This window comes from Vigna radiata, chromosome 2 (assembly GCF_000741045.1).
Source record: "Vigna radiata var. radiata cultivar VC1973A chromosome 2, Vradiata_ver6, whole genome shotgun sequence".
Lineage (NCBI taxonomy): Eukaryota > Viridiplantae > Streptophyta > Magnoliopsida > Fabales > Fabaceae > Vigna > Vigna radiata.
This window is the reverse complement of record NC_028352.1, coordinates 6,210,486-6,224,498: the sequence shown is the minus strand read 5'-3', so window position 1 is coordinate 6,224,498 and position 14,013 is coordinate 6,210,486. Positions and strand designations below refer to the sequence as shown.

Sequence of the window (14,013 nt, the reverse complement as noted above, 5' to 3'; positions counted from 1 at the left end):
CTTTACTGTTATGAGATGTGAAATGCTTTAGATATATATATATATTGTTGTAATGTGTGTGATTAGAAATTCTGATGGTATATTTATGATAGGATTACAATGGATAGGCTTTCAAAGGTGAAAGTAAATCATTCGTGGTATATTTATGATAGGATTATAATTTTTTATCCTCTAAAATTATCATTTTAAGTGATGCACCTTCATTCAAACATTATAAAATATTGCTCAAATAATAATTCACAACTTGAACAAGATTTATATATACATGGAATTGTTTTAATTTAATCGCACATTTATGTTTAAATCTCAATAAAAGTTAAATAACAAAGCATGTATATACTCTTGTAATAGCACGTAATTTACACTTGAATTTAATTTTAAAATAAAATATTATGATCAGATAATTTTTTCCTCTATCATAAATAAAAATGTATGGATTATTGTTTTATTACTTTGAAGCATAATTTGTACTACTCTAAACATTAACCAAAAGAAATTCAAATGTTAGATATAATAAAATGCTTATTACTGTAAAAATAACTATTTTTAAAGATGTACGAAGACTGAAAAGACCCATTTGAGTTTAGCAATATATGTTGTTGTAGTGATTAAACAAGCATAAGGAAGATTCTTAATGGACATTAAGATAACTAAGGTTATCTAAAGGTAAAGATTCACTTCCAAGGCTCAAAAAGATAAGAGAGATTACATTAATGAAAATAAAAAATCAAGAACATAATAGAAGGTAATATGCACATAACATGAATCCAAAAATAACAAAATAGAAGAATAATGATAAAAGATGGAAGATAAAAGAGAAGACAGAGATAAAATCACTTTCCACATGTTTAGTCAATCAACACTTTATCTCAATAGTTATCTCAGTAGTGTTTCACAAAAATTAAAGAAAACATTGATTTTCATATTTTACAATACAAATTTAACGTAAGTTATCAATTATATATTTTTAGTTATTCTTTTTTCTCTCTCATTTTTCAATGTATAACAGTAGAAATAAGAATATCATTGAAAGCAAAAAGTTATAGCACATTGAAAATTTAAAAATAATAAATTAAAATGAGCAATTTTCGTCAGAACACATGGTGTCATTTAAGTTTTTTACACTCAAATTTGAGAAAATAATTTAGTTTTACTATTTTTAATTTTTAATGCAATTTTAAGTACGATTTTAGTTACGGCACACATATTTTTTCCCAGTGTTATAATATTAATACATGTGCGATTACATTTTTATTTTTAAATGGCAATGTGGAGATTCTTCACTTAAGGTAAGGACAGATTTATGATACAAAATACGAGGGACCATTTTTCCACTTCCAAGAATACCATACAATAATAACACACTATAAACTTTTACAACTTTTTATTATTATTATTATTATTATTATTATTATTAATCACCTATTTTATCTTCCAACTATTATTATTTTATTATTATATCGTTGTATCACAATATTATTTTATTATTAGTAGATAATAAAAGTAAGAATTGAAAAATTACCAAAAATCTTAAAAAAGAAGAAAAAATGTGACCGAAAATTAAGCCTTTACATGATCAACCTTACTGAAAAGAAGTATTTTATTTTTGTGTTTAGTTTTTAAATGAAGTTGGGCACCATACTATTGTTATAAAAATCTTCCGGCGCCGACCACACCACCGGCGCACGTTAGTTATCATCGGTGGCTTTTTTTTTTTTTTTTAAAATAGAATAAAATAAGATAGATTGATATTTCCACCAATAAAAGTAGGTGGGTGTGTGTATGCATTATTATATGTAAAAGGAAATAGAAAAATAATTTATGACGTGTCATTTATATGTTGTGCGTGCTTTTGGCATGCGCGAAAAGTAGGGTCACGTGCTTCCCATAAATTCAACACCGAGATACATCATATACTATATATTTTAATTAATTAATTTATTCATTATTTATATATAAATATATAAATAGTATCGTAGATTAACACTAGTTATTATTTGTTGTTTCCTCATTATACCAATAATTAATCCAACTTTTGAATTATTGCATCAGAAGCAACATTAACATAAATTTTTGTTATGTTTTAGGTGGCAATTTTAGAATTACTATAAACAAATCTTGAAAGTTCACTTTGAATATATTTAAATTTAAATCAATTTTACAGAATTAATTTATTCGATGAGATTTACATTATAAAAAAGATAGTACGAAAGTGATTCGACAACATATAAAATAGAACGTATATACAGATTTTGTTAGAATAGATTACTATTATAATTTTAATATCATATTAAAGAATAAACTTTAAACCTAGTTCAATATCAAAAAAATCAGTTTGTATATTATATAGTTTGTATATTATATAGTGAGATTTACACTCACTTGTATATTATAAATTAACCTTATTTTCATTCCATATCACACTTCGAACAGTGGAATTTAGAAGTCAAAGGTTTAAATTTGAGAAGAGAAAGAAAATGAATTGGTGGTGAGTGAATTGACACCATATTTAGATGATGAGCAGAAAAGAACAAAAATGGAGGCGAAAGGGGGTTTGAAAATGCAGAAAATGACAGAAAGAGAGAAAATTTGACAAATGAAGATAGTTAAAAAGAAAAGAAAATGAGGATTTGTTTGGTTTGAACATCCTAGTTTGAAAAAAGAGAAGATTTTGCAATCTTAATGCAATTGGGAAGCATGCGAATGGGAAAAGGCCATGTGGAAAATAGGAAGGAAAAGTGAGAAGAAATTGACTTGCAACATTGGGAAAAAAGGGTATCATGCTTCCATGGTGTTGTCGGCATTATTTGGGTGTAATCAGTTCATATCAGACAACAATCACTCACTCAATCTCTCACAGGTTTGCCATTTTCCTGTGTTAAAGTAAAAATTGAAAAAGAATGGTTAATGTATGGACAACACTTTGTGGCTCATGACATGATGTGCATGTCTCATGCCATCACCACCAAATTTCATTATCACTCCTCAAACCCCTTTTCTTCTCCAACCACAACACCATCACCAACATTTCAATTCACAACGTCTTTTCCTCTGTTTTCTAATTATCTATAGTTTTTTTTCTCATTTTATTGAAGATTGAACAGAAGGTGTTTGATGTTTTGCTTAGGTGAAGAAGAAGAAGAAGAAGAAGAAGGAGAGAGACATAAAAAGAAGAAGAAGAAGAAGAGAAATGTGTGTGAATATAATTTAGTTTTGGCTAAATATGCAGTACAATGAATGGTGTATGATGAGATATAAGAAAGTCAAATGGGAATATTTTCTTTTATAAACTTTACAATGATGGGATTAACATCCTTCCACTTTGTCTCCCTCTCCTTCTGTGATTGTTCCATCTTTTATGTTTTCTTTATGATTTAATTGATGTTATCCATCCTTCTTCTTCTTCTTTCTTCCCATCTGCTTTTCTTTTCTCTCTCTAAAAATACATCTTTTGGGCCCCATTTCAGGTCCAATCATGTGGGCCCTCCTGTCTGGGCCGGCTCCATTCAAAAATTGGTTTGTTGCGTAAATCAATAGAATGCTGAGGTGGCCTTGCTTTGAGGGGTTGGTGTCGTTGAAGTGGAGACTTGGTCCCACATAAGTCAGCCACTTTGACACTCTCTCACTGACCTTTGCTTCAGTGGCACACTTATTATTGTCATTTTCGTACTCTCTCATTGTTTTCTCACATCATTTCACCCTCCCATGCTCTGTTCCTTTCACCATAAAGCTTTAACCCACATTTGGATAAAGATGCCATTGCAGCCTCTTGGTGGTTAAGGGTGTTGCCTAAGCAAAACTATCTACTTCCTTTCATACATCTCCCATTTTCTTAACCTATCTTATCTTCTCACATACAAATCTTTCCTTCTTGGAAAATTATATTTTAACACTATTTTTTTGACACAATTTTGACACTGCACACGTGTCAAAATATAATTGAACGATTTCAAATTAAAAAGAAAAAAACTTTGATTTTTCTCTTCTAGATATGTTCCTGTCTCAGTTTTTTTTAATTTAAAATCGTCTAACCACATTTTGACACGTGTGTAATGTCAAAATAGTGTCAGAAAATGATGTTAAAATATCATTTTCCATCTTTCTTACTACCAACACAACATTTTTTATACAATACCAATTCTTAAAATCTTACTTTCGGCTACAAGGCTTATCTTTTAATTTCTAGAATAACATATACTTTAGTTTGAGAATCAAAATATATAAAATTTTCTTATAATAATAAATTTCGAATTTTACCAAAGTTTTTTTTTATTGAGATTGGATACATTACCTTACCAGAACCATACAATGATTTTTCAACAAGAAGACAAGCAAATTAATTGACATTCTATAACTACCTGATTTGTGCTCCTAACCTGCCATAAAGAGCATTATAATTAGGCCAAATTTAAAGGAAGAAAGGGACCCATCAGTCACTATATGTGATCACTCACCACTAACAATATTGGAGTAGCACACAAGTGTGATAAAATTTTCATACATATACACAAGGTCATTTACAACATCAGTTACCATTAAACTTAAGTTAGTTATATGAAGAATTATGATCCATTACATGCTACATGGTTTTTCAAATAATCATAGCTTTGAACTATAAAGTGCATCTTCTTATATTACTCGGACGATGTTTGTTTCTTCTTATCATGAAAAATGATACTACACGGCATCACTGATATATATAGATAAAAAGCTTTTAAATGCAGTAAAATGGATACAGAATATTCTTTTTAACTGATATAAAATGTACACATTGTAGTAATATTGTTGGTGTGGTAAGGAATAATGTGTTTGTCCTTTTATCTTTTTTGCACTCTTAACATTTGAAAACCTATTGGTATATATATATATATATACAGTCTAATGTGGAATGATATTGAATTTGTTGTTCTTAAGTAGTAATGTCCCACCAATAAAAGATTACCATTCAAGGTCCAAACAAACTGGCATGAATTAAATTTTCAAGAATCGTATCTGTGATATGCGAGGGACCCATCTACAGTTTTACCTATTACTTGTTATCATGGAGTTTTCAAACAATTTACCATGGAAAATCCTTTCTCATCACTCTTTCTATCTTCCCTTGCAGTCATTTTCTTTTTCTCTCCTGTAAAGTAACACAATACATCATTTTCTATGAACTTGTTAAATATGCAAAGTGGGATATCGATAACATCGTACAGGCCACTTAACGATTCTTTTTCCTAATCAACTTGCAGAAAGAAAATTCTCTCTACTATGGTTTTGGTAGGAAGGCAGTAGCCAAAAAAGTGAAAAAAAAAAAGAACAGAAAACAATGGAAGTAATAACTTGTGAACAAGGTTATAGTTAACACAATGTTGTGTTGGTTATAGGCAACAGATGAAATTGGGTTTGATGCGTCTGCGTCAAGGTTTGATCTTTGTTGGCTTTATATTATTCTGAGGTACCCCACTTAAAGAGAGTACTCCAAAGATAAGAATGTAAGGTAGTTCTAATTTTGTAGATAAGATGATAGGAAGCAAAAGAATGGAATAATATGATGCAGAATATATAATAATAAGTGTATGATTAGGAAGAGATTTGAAGAGAGAGAGAGAGAGAGAAAGAAATAAGACAAGGCTGAAAGGCAATAAATGAATGGGAATAAGCAGTTATACGTTTTGGGAATCTCTGAACTCAATTATGGCACATAGTAGCAGTTTGTGATTGTAATGTTTATAGAAAAGAGGAGCTGTCTGATAATAATTATTAAACTGAGAAGAATGATGGTCAGCTTAAAACTGTGTCCAATTCAAAGAAGCATTAAACAAAGAACAACTACCACCCCATGAGTCCTTCTGCACTTCCATTTAAGAATCAGACACAGAAAAGTTGCAGATGATTAGTGTAAGTTCTGCTGGTTTAATTATGGAAGTTTCAGTTAACCCTTCTTCTTCTTCTTCTTCTTCTTCTTGGATTTGCATTATTTGCAAAGTGAAATTTATCTCTGTATAAACAGTGGTCATGAAAATGACTTGACTGGTTTAACGTGATTTCACATTTGAACGACTCTCATGAGTCAGTGTTTTCAACTCTCTCAGAAGAACGTGGCAAAGACAAATTACAGAACTAACAATTAATGGCAATCAAATTTTCTCGTTAAAAGGTAGGGTGGGTGGATCATCAGTGCCAGAGATATATAATACGACTAAGATACGGTAACAGATATTATTTTATTACATTTTGACATAATGTGTTATTTTTTATTATTTTATTGGATTAAAATATATTGATGTATTAATAAATAAATAATGAAAAAACAGTATATATATTAGGATAAAATGTTGTTAAGAAAATTTGTGTTAAAATATTTTTTTAAATATAATGTAAACAATGATGATGACAGATTAATTGTCATGCATGGAGAGTAGAAATATTTATACTTTATCAAAATTATTTTATGGGTAAAGAAATTATCAGAAAGTAATATATATATAATAATAATAATAATAATATTAATAATAATAATTTTAACATATATCTTACAAAGAAATGAAATCAAAACTCAGATTTTTTTTTCACAGAGAAATATGATACTTTAAGTTATTAAAAAAAAAAACTTTTCTTAATAATTTTTTTAATAATTTTTTTACAACACATAAATGATGACTTATGATCAATCTATTTTAAATAATTTTTTAAAAATAATTTAAACAAATCAATAAAATAAATATACGTATTCCTTTGTCAAAAATTATTAACCTAAGGTATTAGAACAACCTAGCCATAGCTTTTGATGAAAAGAAGAATATTTATTAATTCACAAATAAATATAGTTTAGGCATTTATTAAAAGAATCTAATTATTATTATTGTTATTAATATCTTAAAATAGATTATTACACCATTCCATAATTATTAGTTAAATAAATTTTTACCGAAACTCAGATTGAAATTTCTTCTGGACAAATTACATTCGAAAATTTTTATATAAATATAAAATAATTTCATATTATATCGATATACATCAAGAAGAATATACATATTTTAAAATAAAATGAAGAATTTGATCAATTTTTTATTATTGTTTAATTTTAAAAAATATGAACAATGAAAGTATAACTACAAATTCAACAATTACGTCGTTAAATTTTACATTCTATATAAAATAGTAATTTCATAATAATTATAAAAGACATGGAAGCAATTTCCTTATTTAATTTAATAATAATAGGAATAAGAAAATTATTTGAACCTAAAAAGCCTACATCAAAGGCTGGAACTATTAGGTTTTGAATTTGACAGCCCTCAAAATCATATTATTATGACTCTTCTCTACAAATAAAAGGACAAAGATAATAGATACATAAAGGAATAAAATAAAATATGATTTGATATTTCTTTTATAATATTGGTTATTTATTTTAGTTTCTTAAAAAAGAAATATTTTTATGTCTATAAAACTAAAAAGTATTTTTACATTTAGTTTTGAGTGATGTGTGAGAAGTATAATGAAAATGTAAAATATGAATAATTCAGTTTTCCATTACTTGTTGAAGACACGTACATTTTGAATATATTACTCTTTTCTGGCTTTGTAAAGAAAAAATGTCAGAATAATTGAATGTGTCTTAAAAACAAGAGACCTAACGTAGGAGTAATGACCATATTCAAATTTGTTGATTGCAACAAACATTTTTTTATTGTTGAATAGTTCTCTATCAAATTTTAAAATAATGTTACAGCTAAAAATAAATCAAAAGAATTCATATTGGAGAAAATAAAATTCGATACGTTTTAATTTTGTAAAAACAAAAGGCTTACGAAAAATCTTTAACACATTAAAAGCAAATTACCGATTTTAGAAGAACTACTAATAGCGCTTTAGCTTATTTGGGCCAAAACTTGTTGGCTAATTTATACATAACCTAAAACAAATCCTTAAATAAAAAGTTAAATTCAGCCTAAAATAATTACGAATTTGATAAGGTTAAGTCGTGTTAAAGTTTTGCTTGAAAGATTAAAATTTAAAAAAAAAATTTAATTAATATTAAATTTTATTATACGGAATATATTAAGTAATTTTTTTCTAGCAGTAATCAATAAGAATTATAAATCTAAGTCTTAAAATTAGACATACATTTTTTTAATGTATATAATTTTTTAACCATGAAAATTTTAAAATATTTAAATAAAAATAAAATATATTAAAGAAAGTAAAACTTACTGCTTCTATTTTATTTGGTTATTGCATATTTTACTGACAAATTTATAGAAACATTACTCATAATAACTCCTATGTTTCTATTAATATTGTATGAATAATTAAATATTAAGTATTTGAGAAACTAAAGAAAAATATCTTAAGTAACTAAAATTACGTCAACAAAATCGTGTAGTTGCATCATATATATAGAGATACACATGACCTACATTGTGAAAACATTGTTTTAACTATCTCGCAGTTATGTATAATGACAGAAACAACTCCGTACTTATGTTGAATAATTTTTTTCTTTACCAATACACATGTAATTCATTGGACATAAATTTATTATTATTATATTAACGATTTGGATGGAAAAGTTTATGAAGTTGGAGAATCTGATAATGGTGAGATAGGTGCATTGATATGTCAAGAACAGTGAGGTACGATGCAATTCCTGTGTCTGAGGCTTCTTTGTGAAGGAGCTAACAGGCAAGGGTGCAGTGTCCACCTTTTCATTTCAAAACAAAAGACAAAACTCAAATCAGCCCCAATTGCTTGCTCAAATAAGAATGACGGCGCATGAATCTGCATAATAAATAGTAAATGACTAACTACATAAAAAAGGGAAATTATATGGTAAACCGCTCTTCAATTTCACAGATATTTGGACCGCTGATGCTATCCGGCACCAACTGTCGGATTTTAACAGGACAAAAGGAAGGGATGATATTACATCACTCATTATAACATGAGAAGCAAACTCTACATCGTCATAGAACCATGATCACATTCTCATGGATTCAGACCTCAACTCCAATGAAGCATCAAATTTTCAGCTGCGCCAAGCTCTGCACTGTCTCAGATTCAGCTGGAATTTTCTCAGTCTTCATCTCTGTCTCTGGAGTTTTAACTGGTAGTTTGTCTTCCAGGCTGGGGGAACTAATAGTTTGAGCATCGTCTTTTGGGGTAGGAACGGGTTCTAGGCTGGTAAGGCTGGGAACAGATTCCTCTACTCTTACAGGTGGAGCCGCAAATACTGGAACAGCTTGCCTAATGGTAACAGGAGGAGCAACTCGTACAGGAGGAGCTCGTAGTACTGGAAGGGACATTGTGGCGGCTGTTGGAGGTGCTGGAGAGAATACAGGTATAGCAGTCCTTATCGTCACTGGAGGTGCCATTCCCTGGCAAGGTGGTCTCATTTGTCTAATGGGAACATAAGGTGCTGCTCCAGCAGCAGGGAACTTAGGGCGGCGAATTCTTCGACTATCTGATGTGGCAGAGAGTTGTGGCATCGCAGAATTGTCACTGACTGCTGGTGCTGGAGATGCTGCGGCTGGATGCCTGCTTCGAGAAGCAGCCTTTTGGCATATTAAGGGAAGAATCTTTGATGTAGCAGCAGGAGGAGGCTGAGGACTCGTTGGCCTGGGATTTTGAATTTGAAACTTCTTTGGAAATGGAATAGGCGCATTTGGATTTGACATTGAAATCTTTTCCTTCAGACGGTAGTTTCGCAAAGCCCGTGCTATAGTGATCTGTTCTAGTTCGTCGTTGTTCTCAGGTTCAGTTGAAGAGCTTGCAGTTTCTTTTGCCACTGTCAAGAAAGAAAATTATTGTTAATTCATACTTCATCATCTATACATATCTTAAGGGCCACAGTTGTTAGTGACAGATAATAGCAGATAGCAGTCTGACCCGCAAACCCAAAAATTGCCAGTGTATTTAAATGTTATGGAGTCAGGAAATTTATCCTACACATGAACAAACACTCAAAAAACTAAAAGCTATCAAAATTGAAGACTACATTATTAGTCTAGGCACAATCATACTCAACCTAAGGCAATAAACAAGTTAGCATATCAAACACAGGAAAATGGAAGCAGCAAAGTTGGAATGGCTGTAACTAGCACAGTGGCTGGGGACTACTATTGTCAAACTAGTTTTGAACTATACTCAACTTAGGCAATAAACAAGTCAGTATATCAAACACAGGAATATGGAAGCAGAAAAGTTTGAATGGCTGGAACTAGAATAGTGGCAGGGGACTACTGTTGCCAAACAATTTTGAGCGCTGGTCTATACACCAAACGAAAAAAATAATTAGTCAGTTAAGTAACAGGTGTAATCAGATAGAAATGTCATATTGTATCTATAAAGTTGTAGGAAACAGTAGTGACAGACCAAAGACCGGTTAACATGCATAGACTGGTCTGCCCCAAAGAAGGTAGTTCTGACGGGAGAACGCTTGAAGTTCCAGAATTTAGTTGTAAAGCAAATTGGAAGAAAACTCAAGGTTAAACAGGTGAGGCCTTTTCTTCTACAGATAGTGATCAGTTCACCTTAATTAGGAAACATGATTACATATTTTGTAAACTTCCAGAGTTGATAAATAAAAGATTTCTTCACTGGATTTAAGCTGGGACAGACATGCGGATCTTAACCATAAAACATGCATTACACCCCTAGAGTTTCCAGTGCTAAAGGTGCAGTTTTGCCCCAATTAACATCAACTACAACTTGCTCAAGGGCATTAAGATAGAGAATAATTTACAGCAGCTATGAACCACCCCACCCTGCATTGCCACTTTAGCAGTGTGATTTGCTGCTATTGGGAAGCCCACTTAAAACTCACTAGAATACAAAAAGGAGTGGATTGAAGGTAGTTTAGAAAGGCACGTAAGCATGTAAAACCATCTGGCACATAATATAATGTTTCTCAAAGGAAAGTCGAAAGGGGCAAGGATGAATCTTCGAAGATGCTTTTGGCCTCTACCACGGATAAGAGGAAACTACAAGAGAGCATATTGGGTAGGAACAGCAAGTACACTGCCTCAGCAATCCCATAATATGAAAATTTCCTCATGGTTAATTGCAAAATTAGTTACTCGAATTAGGAATAAAGTGGTGGGCCGGGAATCGCTACTGTTCCCTTCTGTGGCATCTTCAAGCAATATTCATACGACAAACTGATGTAAAACTTCCATATCTTTTTACATGAAAGAAAAACATTCAGACAAAAGCTAGCCAGTCACTTACATTGCTTTAGAGAAGACCAAGCCGCCATAGCTGCATTTTTCTCCGCTTGTTTCTTGTTCTTAGCAGGTTCACCAGTAAACATAATTCCAGCTAACTCCACTGTCCCAGTAAACACAGGAAGATGTCCTAAGCCTGACCTGAACGTAAAGTACTGCGGCAATGGCGCCGCTACCCTCTGTGCAATTTCCTGCAGGAGGTTCTTGTACACTCCCGTTTCATCCTAACAATTTACATCCAGTAAGCACATCAACCCAAAAAGTATAATAAGAACACAAACCAAAAAACCATCAATAATATCTTCACACATACAGTGAAAACGAAGCTTTTAAACATAAATTTCGAATAAAACACTCTTAGACGTGCATAAAATATTCGCGCAGCGGAAAGAAGAGAGCGAGAGTTCTCGGTGAAGCAAACAAAAAATGCTTACAATTATTCTTAAGTTAACAAAAGAGAAAGGAAGAGCATCAGCATAAAATTAAGAAAATTCACAACAGAGGAGTGAAAAGGTGAAGCACTTTTTAAGAAACGAATCTCACGATCTCATTCACAGAATCGATTTCCAATAATAACAATTACTCAAATTAGCTTCAAATTTCACCAATAACCTTAAATTCAAAAACCAAACGAAGGCGAAACGGCATTGCACAACAAACGAAGGCGAAACGGCAAAGTTCACGGAGCAAGGATAGTTCGGTAATTTCATAAAAAGAAGAAAAAAAGCAGCTATGGAGAGAGAAACTCACGAGGATCCTGGCGGCGAGGGAGTGAGAGGGAGCACGGTTGGAGAGCGAATTGAGCGCGACCTCGGCGGCGGAGTGCTCCGCCTGACGGAGCGTGGAGCAGTATTGAGGGCTCTCGAAGATCTCGCCGTTGAAGTTAACCGTGGCCTTGAAACGCGGCGCGTGATCAGGACCTTCCCGAATGCACGTGTAGGAAGGCAGGTTGAAGCAGCTTCGCTGTGCCAGCTCCTGAAGCTGGTTTTTGTACATTTTCCCCCCCTCACACTCTCTCCCTGGCTAACCTGACCACACTTTATCTCTCAAGAACTGATCCGATCCCCTCCGTCGGTAATTATCGCCGGAGATTCCACTCCGGCGAAATCGAACCCCTCTCTCCGGTTAGGCCTTGGACCTCGGCAAATGAGAAGAAGACAGTGCAGTAACAGCACAGGTACAAAAACCAGAGAAGAGAGAGAAAACGAAGAATAACAAGAAGAAGATGAAGAGTTAGCTAGAAGAAAAGAAAAGAAAGAAAGAAAAGAAAGAAAGAAAGAAAGATAGCTCTCACAATACAAGTACATTTATTTCGTGATTATTATATTAGTAAATTTAATCGCACTAATATTAATATTAATATTAAGAAAAATATTGAAAATTTAGCAAGGTGTTATTTATTGGCGTGGTGCTGAGAGTCAACTGGAAACGTTGCATGGATTTGAATTCATCTTTCCCTAGATGATTTTTTTAATGCTATTGTTATTATTATTAATCTGGTGTTGTTATTTGTAATTTGAGGGCGTTTTTAAGGTTTGTTTTGTAGGTTAATTATAGTGTTATGGGAAAAATGGTGTGAATAAATAATGGAAGATGCAGTTAAGGTGATAATGGTGGTGGTGTTAAGTGGGGAACATAGCTTTATTTGTGATATCGAAAATTGGTGAATAGTGGGTTTGACAAAATGGAGATGGGGAACGTAAATGATGAAAGAGGGTTGGGAGCTAAAAGTTTCTTCTTATTTATTATATTTTCCCCACCCAACTATATTGAACGCACCTTATCATCATTCACATCCATGCATTTAATGGGGGCATCATATTTTGGTACACATGCCATTGCTGCATCCACCCTCACCAATAATACATACATACATACCATCAAAAATACCTTTTACTTCACATACTACTCACAAATTTCGTAAAAACATTCAAAATACTTTCCAGATATCAGAACCTATGCATGCCTCTATATCCAATAATCTTCTTCCTGGGCTTTAAGGATACCATTTATCAACTGGACCTTCGTTAGTAAACTCATTTCATTTTCTTTTTTCTTCTTTTCTATATATATTCATCAATATAATTAGTTTAATTTTATTAAAAAGGCTAAATTATAAAAAACTTTATTCAATAAAAAAACTAGATCAAATTTTTTAATTTATAATCAATAACAAAGAATGTGAAAAAAATAGTTCATATTTTTCATACCCATAAACAAACCAATCAAACTCACGCCACTCCTGCGTCTTCATACTTTTTTCCATTTCGCTTTTTTAAAATAGTAAACTTAAAAATAATTTTAGACTTTCAGATTTTACAATTCAAAACTAACTTTATTCTAAAAGAAATACTTCTGAGTAAAAAATAACTTTGAAATTATACAATTCAAAATTAAAAAATGTCTCCCAAATTAAGTTATCTTTCTTAAAAATTTAACTTCGAAATTACGCAGTCTGGAAGTTATTTGACTTCCGAACTATGGAATCCAATAATTATTTTTAATTTTCAAATTATACCATCTAAAAAGTTTTCTTCAAAAAGAAAAATGATTTTCTAATTACACAATCTATAAATCACTTTTAGTTCTTTTAGTTTTCAGATTACAGGAAGAAACTGCCGATGGCCCAACCTCTTTAACCCAGTGACATTTTTTTTTTTTCTTAAGTTGAAAAAACACTTTCATTATTATAATCACTTCTGGACCTTAACTTTTGAACTTAAAAAACATAATAAAATACTGAAATAAGACAAAATAATTAACAAGAAAGAAACCTCTTTCTTGAGTTCGGAGTCCA

At 31.5% G+C, this 14,013-nt stretch overlaps 1 protein-coding gene across 1 annotated transcript; it reads right to left on the bottom strand.

Annotated features, from left to right (window-relative positions):
* Nucleotides 1–8,773: 8,773 nt before the first annotated feature.
* Nucleotides 8,774–13,277, bottom strand: LOC106756459 (double-stranded RNA-binding protein 2). Its single transcript, XM_014638897.2, has 3 exons — nt 11,967–13,277; nt 11,221–11,440; nt 8,774–9,778 (listed from the first exon to the last, which is right to left on the bottom strand). Exons 1-3 carry the CDS (start codon nt 12,210–12,212, stop codon nt 9,012–9,014), a joined length of 1,233 nt encoding a protein of 410 aa, XP_014494383.1. The 5' UTR covers nt 12,213–13,277; the 3' UTR covers nt 8,774–9,011.
* Nucleotides 13,278–14,013: the final 736 nt, after the last annotated feature.

What these genes read in the sequence shown, in the direction of transcription:
- LOC106756459 (XM_014638897.2), bottom strand. Translation starts at nt 12,212, where the DNA reads ATGTACAAAAACCAGCTTCAGGAGCTGGCACAGCGAAGCTGCTTCAAC. An exon ending in CCCTCGCCGCCAGGATCCTC is followed by an intron (nt 11,441 to 11,966) that starts GTGAGTTTCTCT and finishes GTAAATTGTTAG; the next exon opens with GATGAAACGGGAGTGTACAA. An exon ending in TTGGTCTTCTCTAAAGCAAT is followed by an intron (nt 9,779 to 11,220) that starts GTAAGTGACTGG and finishes CTTTCTTGACAG; the next exon opens with TGGCAAAAGAAACTGCAAGC.